The sequence below is a fragment of the Meles meles genome, chromosome 15 (assembly GCF_922984935.1).
Source record: "Meles meles chromosome 15, mMelMel3.1 paternal haplotype, whole genome shotgun sequence".
NCBI classification, from domain to species: domain Eukaryota; kingdom Metazoa; phylum Chordata; class Mammalia; order Carnivora; family Mustelidae; genus Meles; species Meles meles.
In genome coordinates, this window is record NC_060080.1 from 54,976,121 (window position 1) to 54,993,032 (window position 16,912).

Below are 16,912 nucleotides of genomic sequence, written 5' to 3' on the forward strand. Positions count from 1 at the left end.
AGACCCCTCCCCCAGAAGATCAACAAAAAAAATCCAGCCAGGACGAAGTTCATCTACCAAGGAAAGCAGCGGAATTCCAGAGGAGGAGAAAGCAAAGCACGGAATCATGGCTTTCTCCCCGATTCTCTAGTCTTATGGTTAATTTAATTTTTTCTTTCAATTTTTTTTCTTCTGCTGCTAAATTTTTTTAAACTTTCACCCTTTTCTTTTTTAACGTTTTTTAACTAGTCTAATATATATATATTTTCTTTCTTTTTTATATTTTTCATTATTTGTTTTCTTTTTTAAATTTTTTTCTTTTTTTTTCCTGAACCTCTTTTTATCCCCTTTCTACCTCCCGCGATTTGGGGCCTCTTCTGATTTGGTTAAAGTGCATTTTCTGGGGTCTTTGCCACCCTTTTAGTATTTTACTTGCTCCTTCATATACTCTTATCTGGACAAAATGACAAGGTGGAAAAATTCACCACAAAAAAAAAGAACAAGAGGCAGTACCAAAGGCTAGGGACCTAATCAATACAGACATTGGTAATATGTCAGATCTAGAGTTCAGAATGATGATTCTGAAGGTTCTAGCCGGGCTCGAAAAAGGCATGGAAGATATTAGAGAAATCCTCTCTGGAGATATAAAAGCCCTTTCTGGAGAAATAAAAGAACTAAAATCTAACCAAGTTGAAATCAAAAAAGCTATTAATGAGGTGCAATAAAAAATGGAGGCTCTCACTGCTAGGATAAATGAGGCAGAAGAAAGAATTAGTGATATAGAAGGCCAAATGACAGAGAATAAAGAAGCTGAGCAAAAGAAGGACAACAGCTACTGGACCACAAGGGGAGAATTCGAGAGATAAGTGACACCATAAGACGAAACAACATTAGAATAATTGGGATTCCAGAAGAAGAAGAAAGAGAGAGGGGAGCAGAAGGTATACTGGAGAGAATTATTGGAGAGACTTTACCTAATATGGCAAAGGGAACAAGCATCAAAATCCAGGAGATGCAGAGAACCCCCCTCAAAATCAACAAGAATAGGTCCACACCCCATCACCTAATAGTAAAATTTACAAGTCTTAGTGACAAAGAGAAAATCCTGAAAGCAGCCTGGGAAAAGAAGTCTGTAACATACAATGGTAAAAATATTAGATTGGCAGCAGACCTATCCACAGAGACCTGGCAGGCCAGAAAGAACTGGCATGATATATTCAGAGCACTAAACGAGAAAAACATGCAGCCAAGAATACTATATCCAGCTAGGCTATCATTGAAAATAGAAGAAGAGATAAAAAGCTTCCAGGACAAACAAAAACTGAAAGAATTTGCAAAAACCAAACCAGCTCTACAGGAAATATTGAAAGGGGTCTTCTAAGCAAAGAGAGAGCCTAAAAGTAGTACATCAGAAAGGTACAGAGACAATATACAGTAACAGTCACCGTACAGGCAATACAATGGCACTAAATTCATATCTCTCAATAGTTACAATGAATGTTAATGGGCTAAATGCCCCAATCAAAAGACACAGGGTATCAGAATGGATAAAAAAACAAAACCCATCTATATGTTGCCTACAAGAAACTCATTTGAGACGCGAAGACACCTCCAGATTTAAAGTGAGGGGGTGGAAAACAATTTACCATGCTAATGGGCATCAGAAGAAAGCTGGGGTGGCAATCCTTATATCAGATCAATTAGATTTTAAGCCAAAGACTCTAATAAGAGATGAGGAAGGACACTCTATCATACTCAAAGGGTCTGTCCAACAAGAAGATCTAACAATTTTAAATATCTATGCCCCTAACGTGGGAGCAGCCAACTATATAAACCAATTAATAAGAAAATCAAATAAGAAAAACACATCAATAATAATACAATAATAGTAGGGGACTTTAACACTCCCTCACTGAAATGGACAGATCATCCAAGCAAAAGATCAACAAGGAAATAAAGGCCTTAAATGACACACTGGACCAGATGGACATCACAGATATATTCAGAACATTTCATCCCAAAGCAACAGAATACACATTCTTCTCTAGAGCACATGGAACATTCTCCAGAATAGATCACATCCTGGGTCACAATCAGGTCTCAACCAGTATCAAAAGATTGGGATCATTCCCTGCATATTTTCAGACCACAATGCTCTGAAGCTAGAACTCAATCACAAGAGGAAATTTGGAATGAACCCAAATAAATGGAGACTAAACAGCATCCTTCTAAAGAATGAATGGGTCAACCAGGAAATGAAAGAAGGATTGAAAAAAATTCATGGAAACAAATGATAATGAAAACACAACGGTTCAAAATCTGTGGGACACAGCAAAGGCAGTCCTGAGAGGAAAATATATAGCAGTACAATCCTTTCTCAGGAAACAAGAAAGGTCTCAAGTACACAACCTAACCCTACACCTAAAGGAGCTGGAGAAAGAACAAGAAAGAAACCCTAAACCCAGCAGGAGAAGAGAAATCATAAAGATCAGAGCAGAAATCAATGAAATAGAAACCAAAAAAAAACAATAGAACAAATCAACAAAACTAAGCGCTGGTTCTTTGAAAGAATTAATAAGATTGATAAACCCCTGGCCAGACTTATCAAAAAGAAAAGAGAAAGGACCCAAATAAATAAAATCATGAATGAAAGAGGAGAGATCACAACTAATACCAAAGAAATACAGACAATTAGAAGAACATACTATGAACAACTCTATGCCAACAAATTTGACAATCTGGAAGAAATGGATGCATTCCTAGAGACATATAAACTACCACAACTGAACCAGGAAGAAATAGAAAACCTGAACAGGCCCATTACCAGTAAAGAGATTGAAACAGTCATCAAGAATCTCCACACAAGGATGCCTGGGTGGCTCAGTTGGTTAAGCAGCTGCCTTTGGCTCAGGTCATGATCCTAGTGTCCTGGGATCGAGTCCCATATTGGGCTCCTTGCTCGGCAGGGAGCCTGCTTCTCCCTCTGCCTCTGCCTACCTCTCTGCCTACTTGTGATCTTTCTCTCTCTGTCTCTCTCTCTGACAAATAAATAAATAAAATCTTAAAAAAAAAAAAAATTCTCCACACAAACAAAAGCCCAGGGCCAGATGGCTTCCCACGGGAATTCTACCAAACATTTAAAGAAGAACTAATTCCTATTCTCCTGAAACTGTTCCAAAAAATAGAAATGGGAGGAAAACTTCCAAACTCATTTTATGAGGCCAGCATCACCTCGATCCCAAATCCAGACAAGGAGCCCACCAAAAAAGAACTACAGACCAATATCCTTGATGAACACAGATGCAAAAATTCTCACCAAAATACTAGCCAATAGGATTCAACAGTACATTAAAAGGATTATTCACCACGACCAAGTGGGATTTATTCCAGGGCTGCAAGGTTGGTTCAACATCCGCAAATCAATCAGTGCATTCCTAGAGACATATAAACTACCACAACTGAATACATTAATAAAAGAACTGAACTCATTAATAAAAGAAAGAACAAGAACCATATGATACTCTCAGTAGATGTTGAAAAAGCATTTGACAAAGTACAGCATCCCTTCCTGATCAAAACTCTTCAAAGTGTAGGGATAGAGGGCACATACCTCAACATTATCAAAGCCATCTATGAAAAATCCACCGCAAATATCATTCTCAATGGAGAAAAACTGAGAGCTTTTCTGCTAAGGTCAGGAACACGGCAGGGATGTCCATTATCACCACTGCTATTCAACATAGTACTAGAAGTCCTAGCCTCAGCAATCAGACAACGAAAGGAAATTAAAGGCATCCAAATCAGCAAAGAAGAAGTCAAACTATCACTCTTCGCAGATGATATGATACTATATGTGGAAAACCCAAAAGACTCCACTCCAAAACTGCTAGAACTTGTATAGGAATTCAGTAAAGTGTCAGGATATAAAATCAATGCACAGAAATCAGTTGCATTTCTCTACACCAACAACAAGACAGAAGAAAGAGAAATTAAGGAGTCAATCCCATTTATAATTGCACTCAAAACTATAAGATACCTAGGAATAAACCTAACCAAAGAGGCTAAGTATCTATATGCAGAAAACTATAAAGTACTCATGAAAGAAATTGAGGAAGACACAAAGAAATGGAAAAATGTGCCATGCTCCTGGATTGGAAGAATAAATATTGTGAAAATGTCTATGGTACTTAAAGCAATCTACACATTTAATGCAATCCCTATCAAAATACCACCCATTTTTTTCAAAGAAATGGAACAAATAATCCTAAAATTTATGTGGAACCAGAAAAGACCTCGAATAGCCAAAGGAATATTGAAAAAGAAAGCCAAAGTGGGTGGCATCACAATTCCGGACTTCAAGCTCTATTGCAAAGCTGTCATCATCAAGATAGCATGGTACTGGCACAAAAACAGACACATAGATCAATGGAACAGAATAGAGAGCCCAGAAATAGACTCTCAACTCTATGGTCAACTAATCTTCGACAAAGCAGGAAAGAATGTCCAATGGAAAAAAGACAGCCTCTTCAATAAATGGTGCTGGGAAAACTGGACAGCCACATGCAGAAAAATGAAATTGGACCACTTCCTTACACCACACACGAAAATAGACTCAAAATGGATGAAGGACCTCAATGTGAGAAAGGAATCCATCAAAATCCTTGAGGAGAACACAAGCAGCAACTTCTTCGACCTCAGCCGCAGCAACATCTTCCTAGGAACATCGCCAAAGGCAAGGGAAGCAAGGGCAAAAATGAACTATTGGGATTTCATCAAGATCAAAAGCTTTTGCACAGCAAAGGAAACAGTTAACAAAACCAAAAGACAACTGACAGAATGGGAGAAGATATTTGCAAACGACATATCAGATAAAGGGCTAGTATCCAAAATCTATAAGGAACTTAGCAAACTCAACACCCAAAAAACAAACAATCCAATCAAGAAATGGGCAGAGGACATGAATAGACATTTCTGCAAAGAAGACATCCAGATGGCCAACAGACACATCAAAAAGTGCTCCACATCACTCGGCATCAGGGAAATACAAATCAAAACCACAATGAGATATCACCTCACACCAGTCAGAATGTATAAAATTAACAAGTCAGGACAGATGCTGGTGAGGATGCAGAGAAAGGGAACCCTCCTACACTGTTGGCCAGAATGCAAGATGGTGCAACTACTCTGGAAAACAGCATGGAGGTTCCTCAAAATGTTGAAAATAGAACTACCCTATGACCCAGCAATTGCACTACTGGGTATTTACCCTAAAGATACAAACGTAGTGATCCGAAGGGGCACGTGCACTCGAATGTTTATAGCAGCAATGTCTACAATAGCCAAACTATGGAAAGAACCTAGATGTCCATCAACAGATGAATGGATAAAGAAGAGGTGGTATATATACACAATGGAATACTATGCAGCCATCAAAAGAAATGAAATCTTGCCATTTGCGACGACGTGGATGGAACTAGAGGGTATCATGCTTAGTGAAATAAGTCAATTGGAGAAAGACAACTATCATATGATCTCCCTGATATGAGGATGTGGAGATGCAACATGGGGGGTTTGGGGGTAGGAGAAGAATAAATGAAACAAGATGGGATTGGGAGGGAGACAAACCATAAGTGACTTTTAATCTCACAGAACAAACTGAGGGTTGCTGGGATGGGGGGGGTTGGGAGAGGGGGAGGGAGGTTATGGACATTGGGGAGGGTATGTGCTATGGTGAGTGCTGTGAAGTGTGTAAACCTGGCGATTCACAGACCTGTACCCCTGGGGATAAAAATACATTATATGTTTATAAAAAAATAAGAAATAAATAAAAAATAAATAAAAAGTACTTTAGGTAATTCTGATAAAAAAAAAAAACCAACTCAGTGTTTCACTTGAGAGACTGTTTTTACTTGAGAATAATACTTACCCTGTTTTGTGAAGGCAAATTTTCAAAGATAAAAAGCAAACAAAAATGTTTCAGTAATAAACCTCATTTCCCTTCCAAATGTATCAACAACCATCATGGAAAACAGGCTTATCACAGCTCTACTTTCAGAATACATATATTTTTTTACCTTTGTAAATATAGTAATTTCTGGCTGATTTTTGTGGGTTATTTCATGATCTCTGAGACTTTAGTATTTTTCTTCTGTGGCCATAGGAAAAAATCTACCATGCATTTACATAAACCCTTGTTTTTAAACAAACCAGATTAGAACATTTTATCATTCTGATACAGTAGGCTTATATGCTAGCACTGTAGCAATAAAAAATCTAGTCCCAAGATTGAGTTGCTCCTGCCTGGGGTGCCATTTTGCTAAAATGGCACTTTTAAAAATGGCACTTAGATAACTTTCATGTCCCTACAAATGCTCTCTTTGGCCAAAAACATAATATATCCAGTCTGCCGATCCCCAAATGCCATACCAACTCTGGGTTGTATACTTATTTCCTTGTTTTTTTTCACCTCAAATAAGGTTGAATCTGTGGCCCCAGCTAATCGGATATTTCTATTTTTCTCTTCCTTGTTCTTTATTCTTTATCCTCTAAAAGTTTCCCACCTTCCAACCTCTTCTGCATCCTAGGATGGAGTCCAATGTGGGCTCCCGGCTCAGAGGGGTCTGCTTCTGCCCCTCCCACTGCTTGCATAGTGTGTACATTCGTGTCGCTCTCTCCCCCCTCTCTTAAATAAATAAAATCTTTTTTAAAAAATGATATATTCTTGCAAATCAAGATTGTTAAAGAGTAAATTGCTAAAACTAAAGTGATGTTATATTATGATCAATAACATATTTACTAGAGCATGTTTTTTGCCTAAATAATAATAATGATGATGGATCAAGAAAGGGTATATAAATATATATCATGCTTCCATAACTAGGGTTTCTTCTACCGTCTTGATGATCTGAAAAATTCAGTTTCTTCAAGGTAACTTATCTAGAGTTGCTTTTTTCTTTTTTACTCCAAAATATTACTTTGCCAATTGAATAAAAAACAAACACTGTAATACTTTAGAAAGCCATAAAGAGAGGTGCCTGGGTGGCTCAGTAAGTTAAGCATCTGCCTTTGGCTCTGGTCATGATCTCTAAGTCCTGGGATCAAGCCCCCCATTGAGCTCCCTACTCAGTGGAGAGTCTGCTTCTCCCTCTCCCTCTGCCCCTCCTCTGTGCTTGTGCTCTCTCTCTCAAACAGATAAAATGTTAAAAAAATAAAGGAGGGAAGGAAGTCAACCAGCCAGCCAGCCATAAATAACAATGGTGGAGTCAGGCCCTGCCACAGAGAAATGCTGGAATGGAGCAAGGAAGAGACTTGGTTTTCATCTCACTGGCTTTAGAGTCTTTGGCAACTCATTAACCTTTCTTATTCCCATTCCTTTATTCCTTTAGTAGTCAGAGAAGCAACCATATCTAACATTCTCCAAGAGTCTCTCTGCACTATAATTAAAATTAACAATGGAAAAAAAACCTTCAGATTTTATCTCTAAGTTGAACTAACACACCAAGCAGCTCAAGAGATGAAAAAAAATACCCTCTATGTATATATAAATATATTTAGATCTAGATCTGAAAGTTTCTATTAGCATATGCAGGTCACTGGATCTGGAGTAATTTCTCTTGCCTACTCACTGTTCTGGTCTCTCTTTAAGAGACTGACGACATGGAGGCAGCAATTTTTGACAATATTTTGACAGTATTTCACATTTGATGATTCCTAGGAAGGTTTTATATTTTACATTCATTCTTCTCAAGAATAGGCACACTTGGATTTTGCTTCTAGGAAGGGCAGAGGATATCATGGCAGGTTAATATCTTAACAACTAGGGAAAAAACCCTGATAAACTGTAGAAATTATTTTTATGACAGAACTATGGGAGCAATGAGAATTTTGGATTATCTTAAATTCCACAGACAAAAGCCCTCCCTAGGTTAACTGACAATCACTGGCTGTTTTCTTCCCTAGAGGTCTTTGCCAGTTCTTCATGTGGGCTGAGGAATAAGATTTGAGTTACCTGGAGGAACTCTAGTTGAAGAGAAACTTGTAGAGCTTTTCATGGGCTTATGGGGTTGTCAGGACAGTTTGAAAACTAAAAGAACCCCAAACACAAGGCTGATTCTTCCTAAGAAATACCTGCTGAATTCCTGGGAAGTATAAGAGGTTTAAGGTCTGTGCCTAGAACTTCAAATTGGTAGAATGAAAATTCTAATTCACGCTGTATTTCAGAGACGAAGTCCCACTAGAGAGAAAGGATCTGCAACAAACACCTAACTAGTCTCCTCTCAAGAAATGTGCCAGATTTTAGGATGCATGGGTGGTAGCCTAATTAGCTACACTCAGAATACCTGAGGGAAGTTTCAGCGCTAAGAAGACAGAGAACTGTTTTTCTGTTAGAAGTCTAGATAAGCCATGCCAAAGGAACACAGAGAAACCAAAGGCATATTGAGTTTTATTAAAATAAAGTATTTCTTATAATCCAAATCTCTGACTGGACAGAGATGACTAGCCCCTATCTGCCAAACAGAGTTGGGGGGGGGGATGCTTACTGATGGAAAATAACAGGCATAAAATGCAATATCGGAAATTATGAACTCTGTGGATAGGTTTATCAGCAGCCTAGACACATGAGAAGAGAGAATTACTAAACTCTAAGACAAGCCACAGCAAATACCCAATCTGAGGCACAGAGGTAAAAAAAAAAAAAAGAAAAGTAATGGAAAAATGAAACAATGTGTAAGAGACATAGGGGACACAGTCAAAAGACTTAACATGGTTAACTGGAGTAGAAGAATGAGGCAAGACATAGTATGGGGCAGAACAATATCTGAGAGATGAAATAACAGCTAAGCAATGTCCTCAAGCTAACAAAGACAAACAACATGCAAAAGAGCTCAGTGAACCCCAAACAGGAAAAATGTTAAAAAAAAAAAAAATCATACCTAAACACATGTTAGTTACACAGTTGAAAGTAAAAGCAATGAGGGGCACCTGGCTGGTTCACTTGGTAAAAAATGAGACTCTTAATCTTGGGTCATGAGTTTGAGCCCCATGTTAAGGGTAGAGTTTACTAAAAAAAAAAAAAAGTCATGATAAAAAATCTTAAAAATGGCCAGAGGAAAGGCAGGGTTAATTTCAAGGCAACAGTAAGACAAACAAGTAACTTTTAACAAACTACGGATGCATTAGTCAATAGTACATCTTTAAAGTGACGGACAAAAAACCAAAGGTGCCAAGCTAGAATTCTACACCCAGTGAAAAGAGCCATCAATCAATTCTTCAATTAGGACATATTCAGATAGACAAAAGCTGAAAGAATCCTTTTCCATAAGATTTTCACTAAAGAAATACTAAAAGAAGTTCCAAAGCCTACGAAAATGATTCCAGATAAATTCTTTGGTGCATGATACAAACATGCTAAGAAAGGAAAGAGAAGAAGGTGCTCTTCTTTTAGGATCAAGTTTCATGTGTTGGGAAGAATGGCAGAGTGGCATGAGTTGAGGAAAGTGGAGATAACCCTGAATTGATTTATGTCACACTAAGGAGTCTGAATAGAGTGTATGACGGGATAACATCGACAGCTTTTCAATGATCTGATTTGCATTTTAGAAAGTTAGAAATGAGGAACAATTTCAGGCATTTACAGGGCTAATAACTTGAACAATTTATAATTATCTAAAAGAAATATTATAGTCCTACCTATCAACAAAATGAAAACCTACTATCTATGGAAGTGTAAAGACTAAAGGCTTGAAGTGAGAAGTTGCCTGCCATTTCTGCTGAATATACCACAGAAACTAAGGAGAAAAGGAGTACAACCTAACATTTCAGGTGTACATACCTGTAACAAGATGCTCCATAGGGACATTCAGGCCGGTCATCAGCCTCATCTTGACACATGACTTGGACACCTCCATAATCACTATCACCAGGGTGACTGAAGTGTTGAAAATGAACAGGATTCTTCCTACGAGGGTGGCAAATATACTGTCAGGAAAAACCATTAATAGGATACACGAGAGTTCTAGATATACTACAGAAGATAATTAATAGGATATAGCAGGAAACCAACTAATGCACATCTAATTATTCCAGACATTGAACCAATGTGCTATATTGTTAAAAATAAAGCTCATGACATCTTGTCGGTACAGAACCCTCATGGTAGCAAAATAAAAGCATCATGATGATTCAAAAGCACAATTAGAAAAATATAAAGGGAAAGCACAAGTATAGTAAGACACCTTAAACACAATTTACAATTCTTTTGAGAGTTGTATTATATACTACAACTATTTATGAGGCCATCTTTCTAATATCTAAATAAGACATTGAATAAGCAGGCATTTAGGTATGGTTGATTCAGCTCTCAAGTCTGGATTCCCTAGTTCATGTCCTTGCATTAATCAGCATGCCTACATATGAAACAATTCCCCCACTGCATCCTGAAAGCTTCTAGCAAGATTTACAGGACTGAATCCTGAGAAAGTGTAAACAAGCAGAAATATGATAAAGCTCCTTCCCCTTAGCTCAGAGTGTTTTACTAGGCTTTTAATACACATATACTACGTAGCCACCTGCTATGGAAATAATGGAATTCCGGGCTACCTGTAATTTCATTTTACCTGTAGCAGTTTGCCCCATACATGCAGGATGTCCTCTTGATCTTGTTTTCTTCAGAATCTTGTGCAACTGAGTCAGTTGCCTTTGCATGCGAAGTTTCAGGATTGGAGCGTTCAGAGCTGGACTCAGAAGGAGATCCTTGAGACTCCTCTTGGTAGGACTTGTCCTGGGCACTCAGGTGACTCTCAGAACAGCTCATCACCTCGCCTTCTTTATTTTGTGTTTCTTTCACAATACTTTTATGTTCAGGAACCTTACCAAGTTCCTCTATTGGGATTTCATTTCTCTGTGTACTAGCCTTCATATCATTCACCTCTGCATTACTTAACGTGATTGTAGAACATGACCTTGGTATTGCCTACAAAGACAAATCAGAAAAAAGATATTAGAAATAAATGAAAGATGTTTTAAAAGAAATATGTAAATTAAGTAAAAAGGCATGAAACTGTAAGATTCATTCAACATGTATATTTTTTAAACTTTTAAAATTCACATTTTAAAGTTATTAAAAATGCCACTTTCCATGTCTGTAATTTGGTTACTTTAAGCCAATTTACAGTTATTAGAAAAGGAATATACAGCAACACCTGGCTGGCACAGTCAGAGGACCATGTGACTCTTGATCTCAGGGTTGTGAGTTCGAGCCCCACACTGGGTGTAGAAATTACCTTAAAAGAAATCTTTAAAAAAGAAAATATACACCTGTATCAAACCTTTACAATCACATCAAGCATTCATTGAAAGAGAACCAGAAAAATACAAATGAAACATTGAGAATAGAACTTCGCTTCCATTTGAATATAATTTTTCCCCAAACATTACTAGTCTTTTAAACTCCCCATTCAATAATGTGTCATGCTCTTAACTTGCACTGTCTTTATAATTTCTGTTACTGAAATACTTATTTCTACCCTCTAAATATAATCATGACTTTTCCCCCTTTAGTTGAATGGTAAAATTGCTCCTCCCTCACAGAAAAACTTGGATGAAGCTGTGTCACAACAAACTCAGAAAATAAATATGATTTCTTTGAAGTGGTAAGATAAAAGTTTCAGTTTAACCAAAGAGGTGTTTTGAACCAACTAAACATTCTCATTAGCACTGCAGAACCTTTTTTTTTTTTTTAAGATTTTATTCATTTACTTGACAGACAGAGATCACAAGTAGGCAGAGAGGCAGGCAGAGAGAGAGAGGGAGAAGCAGTCTTCCTGCTGAGCAGAGAGCCCGATGTGCGGCTCGATCCCAGGACCCTGGGATTATGCCCCGAGCCGAAGGCAGAGGCTTTAACCCACTGAGCCACCAGGCGCCCCTGCAGAACCTTTTTAATCTGTACTTACTACCAGGACAAACAGTAAGCCTATTTGTATCCTATTAAAAATGACTTCCTAATTACCTAACTTCCTGTGGAGTGGAAACTCAGATAAACTTCAGTCCTCCTGGTACCCACTACTGGGATGTGCTGACAACATAACAGGTATATGTGAAGGTTCAAACCCATTTATAACCAAGGACTCGTGTATGCTGGCTGCCACCTGGAGAAAACTGGTTTTGATATCACTTAATATCCAATGGCTCACATTTCCTGAGAAGATACTAATTAGCATGACTTCTTTGGGACTAATTACTTAAAATTTTTTAAAGATTTATTTTATTTATTTGAGAGAGAAAGAGAGAGAGAGCATGAGAAGGGAGGGTCAGAGGGAGAAGCAGACTCCCCGCTGAGGAGGGAGCGGATGTGGGACTCCATCCTAGGACTCCAGGATTATGACCTGAGGTGAAGGCTTGACCAACTGAGCCACCCAGATGTCCAATTACTTAAATGTTTTGATAGTCTTTTCTTTTCTATTTTATATATATATACACACACACACACACACACACACACATATATACATACGTATATACATACATATATACGTATATATGTGTGTGTGTGTGTGTGTGTGTATATATATATATATATATATATATATATATATATATATAAATATATATAATTTGAGAGTAAGAGAGAGAGTGAGCATGAGCCAGGGCAGGGGGGTGGTGGGCAGAAGGAGAGGGAGAGGGACAAGCAGACTCCCTGCTGAGTAGGCAAAGTGGGGCTCAATCCCAGGCCCCGGGATCATGATCTGAGCTGAAGGCAGATGCTTAACCAGTTGAGCCACCCAGGTGCCCCTGATAGTCTTTGCTTTTTTAAGATATATGGTACGTAAGTTTTTTTAAAAGGCTATCCGAACTGACTAAAGACCTTGCAAAAGGAACCTAGTTCTTACCATGTTTCTTGCATGGTAATAAAAAACCTACGAGAAAGGCAATCTGGCTACCTCTTAGAGCTACCCCTCACCTGGTGGTACTCATGCCACACCTCTCTAAAACACATACTCTTCTCTCCCAAGCTGCTCAATTACACCCTGATCTCATCTCCCTCCTATAGGACCAACTCACACATACCAGGGACTGGAACTCATGGGTAGGAATGGGGCAATCCCACCTTCCCCTTGGCAGTTCCTCACTGAGTCAACTCGCCAATTTTCATTTTCCCTGTTCATGTAGAAACAGGGGAGGTTAGCAATCTCTTGGCTAAGCAAATGTCCAATAAAATGTCAGTCTCTTGTTCCTGCTGGCATCTCTAAACTCCACAGTGAATTGTTTTAGAGTGCTTTCTCTCTTGGTTTCAAAGAGAGAACATAACATCTCCCCACAAACAGAGCACTCCCCCAAAACTTAAAATCTTCTGGCCTCTCGGGTTTCTTTGTATAAAGCCTGGGGGTGGGGGTGGGGTGGCAGTAGGATGATGAACCCTTCTCATTCCTTTCAATAAACCTCACAGGAAAAGGCTTGACTCTTACTGCTGGGGGTCCTTTCAATCATGAGATACTTTTTTTTTTTTTTTTTTTTAAGATTTATTTATTTGACAGATAGAGATTACAAGTAGGCAGAGAGAGAGAGAGGAGGAAGCAGGCTCCCAGCTAAGCAGAGAGCCCGACGCGGGGCTCGATCCCAGGACCCTGGGATCATGACCTGAGCTGAAGGCAGAGGCTTTAACCCGCTGAGCCACCCAGGTGCCCCCAATCATGAGATACTTATACGTATCTTTTGTCCCCAGCTTTGGGCCTCAGTAGCAGTTTGGAATTGATAGGGTAAAAAAAAAATCCCATTCAACATCCTGTCAATTATTATAGGGAAAAAGAGATACAACTAGGGAAGCAGTTAAATAAATTAGAATCCATTCTTACCATGAAACACCATGCAAAGGTTGAAAATGAATAGATTTCTCTCTACATATAAGATTTTTTTTAATTAAAAAAGAATCTTATATATATATAAATATATATATACACACATACATATACACATACACACACACAATTCCATTTAGCTTTAAAAAAAATCCCTGTCCACCTATGTGTGTATTTACTTGTATAAATTCAAATAAAAATGTTTAAAAGGATACAAAACAAAATAGTAGTAAGGCAAATGGGATTGAAGGATAAGGCAAATCAAGATTTCTACTTTATACTCCACATGTTCTAACATTCTTTTTTTGATAACAGCATGCATTTTTTTGCCACTTAAAAAATAGAAAACAGGCCAAAGAAAATAAAAGATAAGAAATGTTTAACATTATTTCAACTCTGTTTTTTTTTTTTCAATCTTCACAAAGAGTAAATAACACACTAATTTATTCTAAAAGAGAAAGAAATGATAAAGTCACAGATACCAATACTATGGATCAGGGGTTCTCAAATATATTTTAAGAGGCACAAAAGCTAGAATTCATAATGTCCTTTATGGAACTTCATGAAATATTGATACTCAGTAGGCCTTTGGCATTCAAGAATTCAACATTCATGGTTTCAATTATTTATAAAGGATCCCAAAAATCCATTACATGCAGTAATTTGTAAGTTTGCTGAGACATAAATTTGTCCTGTGCCAATTACAAAGCTCATGAGCCAGAGCAAGTCACTGAATTGGCAAGTGAGGGAAGAGAAATGATGGAAGGTGCTGTGTATTTAGAAGAAGCAGGAGAATGTCAGAGAGGTCCATGTTTTTAAGCACCCAAACTGCTTAGACGAAAAGGTGAAGAATGAAATGTGGGTGGCTGGAGGTTCATGATAAGAGAAACGGGTTCCCTATACTATAAAAATACATGCTACAGGCCTCAGGGATCAAGCTGGTGTAAGGTGACCTTGGTGCTTGGCAGTGGCTGGAATATACTATTAAAAGTATTAAACTGTCTGTTAACTTGCCCAGCAAGCCCTCCCTTGCCCTACAACCATCTGAAGTTTTTAATGTACCACAAGGGACAGGCTACAGAACTTGTGCCCAATATAAGTTCACGGAGGTAATTTGCTGCCCCTGGAAAGAATGTCTGTACTAATAAGTTGCCTTCAAAGTCCTGCATTAGTCTCATTAGCACCCACATACTAAGGATTAAAAATCCCAAACTCCAGCCCTACCTTCACTCTTGAGCTTCAAATTTAGTCAACCACTAACTAGACATTTCTTCCTCAATATCCTATGCACCTCAAACTCAAAATGTGAAAACTAAAATCCTCCCCCTGTTTTCTATACCAAAGTCTCTGACAACGTAGCTTCTCCATTCATTCTGGCCAGCAACTTGGAAGTGTACCTTTCAGCCCTTTTCCCTCACTCTGCTCAGATCCAAGCAACAAGTCCTGCGGTTTTGTTTCTTAAATATTTCTCTGACCTGATGCCTCTGTGCCATCCTTAATGCCATCAACCTGGATCAGAGTCTCTTTATTTCTTGACTGAGATGTCCTCATTTCCTCTCTCATTCCCCTGTCTTTCATTTTGTTCTCTTTCAGTCTCTCCTTTAAAGAGCTTCCAGGATTACCTCTGTGGCCAAAATCCCCTCAAATTCCTCCCACTATGACTGGTCCCCACTGCCAGCTCCATCCTCACCTGGCTTTACAACACAAATTCTAAAAACAATAGTTCTCAGCAGGCTATCTGTACTTCCTCTGCTCCTGTACCTGCTGCCCATCTACCTGGATGGATTCCTACTTCTACCTCTTCTGTAAACATTCAGCTCACATCAGTTCTTTGAGGATCCCTTCCCTCGGAGTTGGCTTAGGCAGCCCCAAAGCCCCCAGAAAAATCAATGTGGTGTCAACATTATTTCATGATTTTGAATCATGTCCCCCACAGGACTATGAGCCCCTAATCAGCTATCTCTTATTCATGTTTTATCCCAGATTATAGCACACTGCCTTGCATGTAACAGAAAGATGGCTTAGTGTAATGATTACTAGAATGGTCCCTGAAGTAAAAAAAAATAAATCGTATCTTGAATAATAGTTTAGCCATTTCCTAACTTTTGACTTTGAACAAGTGGATTCCAACTCTCAGAGTCTCAGGTCTCTCGATCGGTAAACTGGGGATATTATCAATCAACTTTCCAGGATTTTCTAAAAATGAAATGAAGTAAGTATAGTTGTGGGTCTAGCCCATAATAAGAGCTCAGTAAATGGTTCTGTGTTTGTTTTAGTTAATAGCATTATCAATGCCATGATATCGCTACTACTTGCTTAATGAATGCTTGCTGAATATATGAATGAATGAAAAGATGTCTCTGTGGGGCTGAGGAGAGCCATGCCGTAAATGGTATTAAGTGGCCCATCAGAAAAGCAAAGGATACAGGATTCTCTGATGTAGTAAACCAATACTGTGGAGCGCTGGGGCAGTACAGCCTTACTTAAGAGATGACTGTGCAGTAAGACTTACATTCTTCATCTCCCCTGCTACTTTCATGAAGAAATAGGAGTAGGACTTCATAGCTGGCATATGTATGGAAAGAAATGAGATGCCTCACAGCTAGCACACAGCATTAGCACAGCGGCATATACATACAGTGCAGGCAGCAACCCTGGAAATGGCTCTTGCTACCAAAGCCTCCACCTCCATATACACTTACACTCTAAATGCACTGTGTGCAAGTTTGCTTCCAAATAGTGCAGATATACTAGAACTCTCTCCTTAGTCCGGATTTTTTTTTTTTTTTTTTGGAGAGAGAGTGTGTCTGTGCACGTGTGCATGGGAGTTGGGAGGGAGGGATGGAAGAGCAAAAGGGAGAGAGAAAATCCTAAGCAGGCCCCACACCCAGCCCAAAGCTCTATGCTGGGCTTGATCCCACAACCCTGAGATCATGACCTGAGCCAAAACCAAGAGTTGGACGCTTAACCTACTGAGCCACCCAGACACCCCTAAAGAACATTTTCAATACTTCCTCCTCAATATGCTGTTAGTCATCAGGTTCTGTTAACTCTACCTTCAGAATGTCTCTCATGTCCCT

The 16,912-nt window shown here is 38.7% G+C and overlaps 1 protein-coding gene across 2 annotated transcripts in view; it reads right to left on the reverse strand.

Moving 5' to 3' along the window:
* APLF (aprataxin and PNKP like factor) overlaps positions 1-16,912 on the reverse strand; it is an 88,271-nt gene that overhangs the window by 26,646 nt on the left and 44,713 nt on the right. For both annotated transcript variants that reach the window (XM_045979994.1, XM_045979993.1), the window contains 2 exons: positions 10,596-10,951; positions 9,812-9,937 (listed from right to left, as the gene is read on the reverse strand). In XM_045979994.1, the coding sequence (XP_045835950.1) occupies positions 9,812-9,937; positions 10,596-10,951 (482 nt within the window). The remainder of the gene's footprint in view (positions 1-9,811; positions 9,938-10,595; positions 10,952-16,912) is intronic.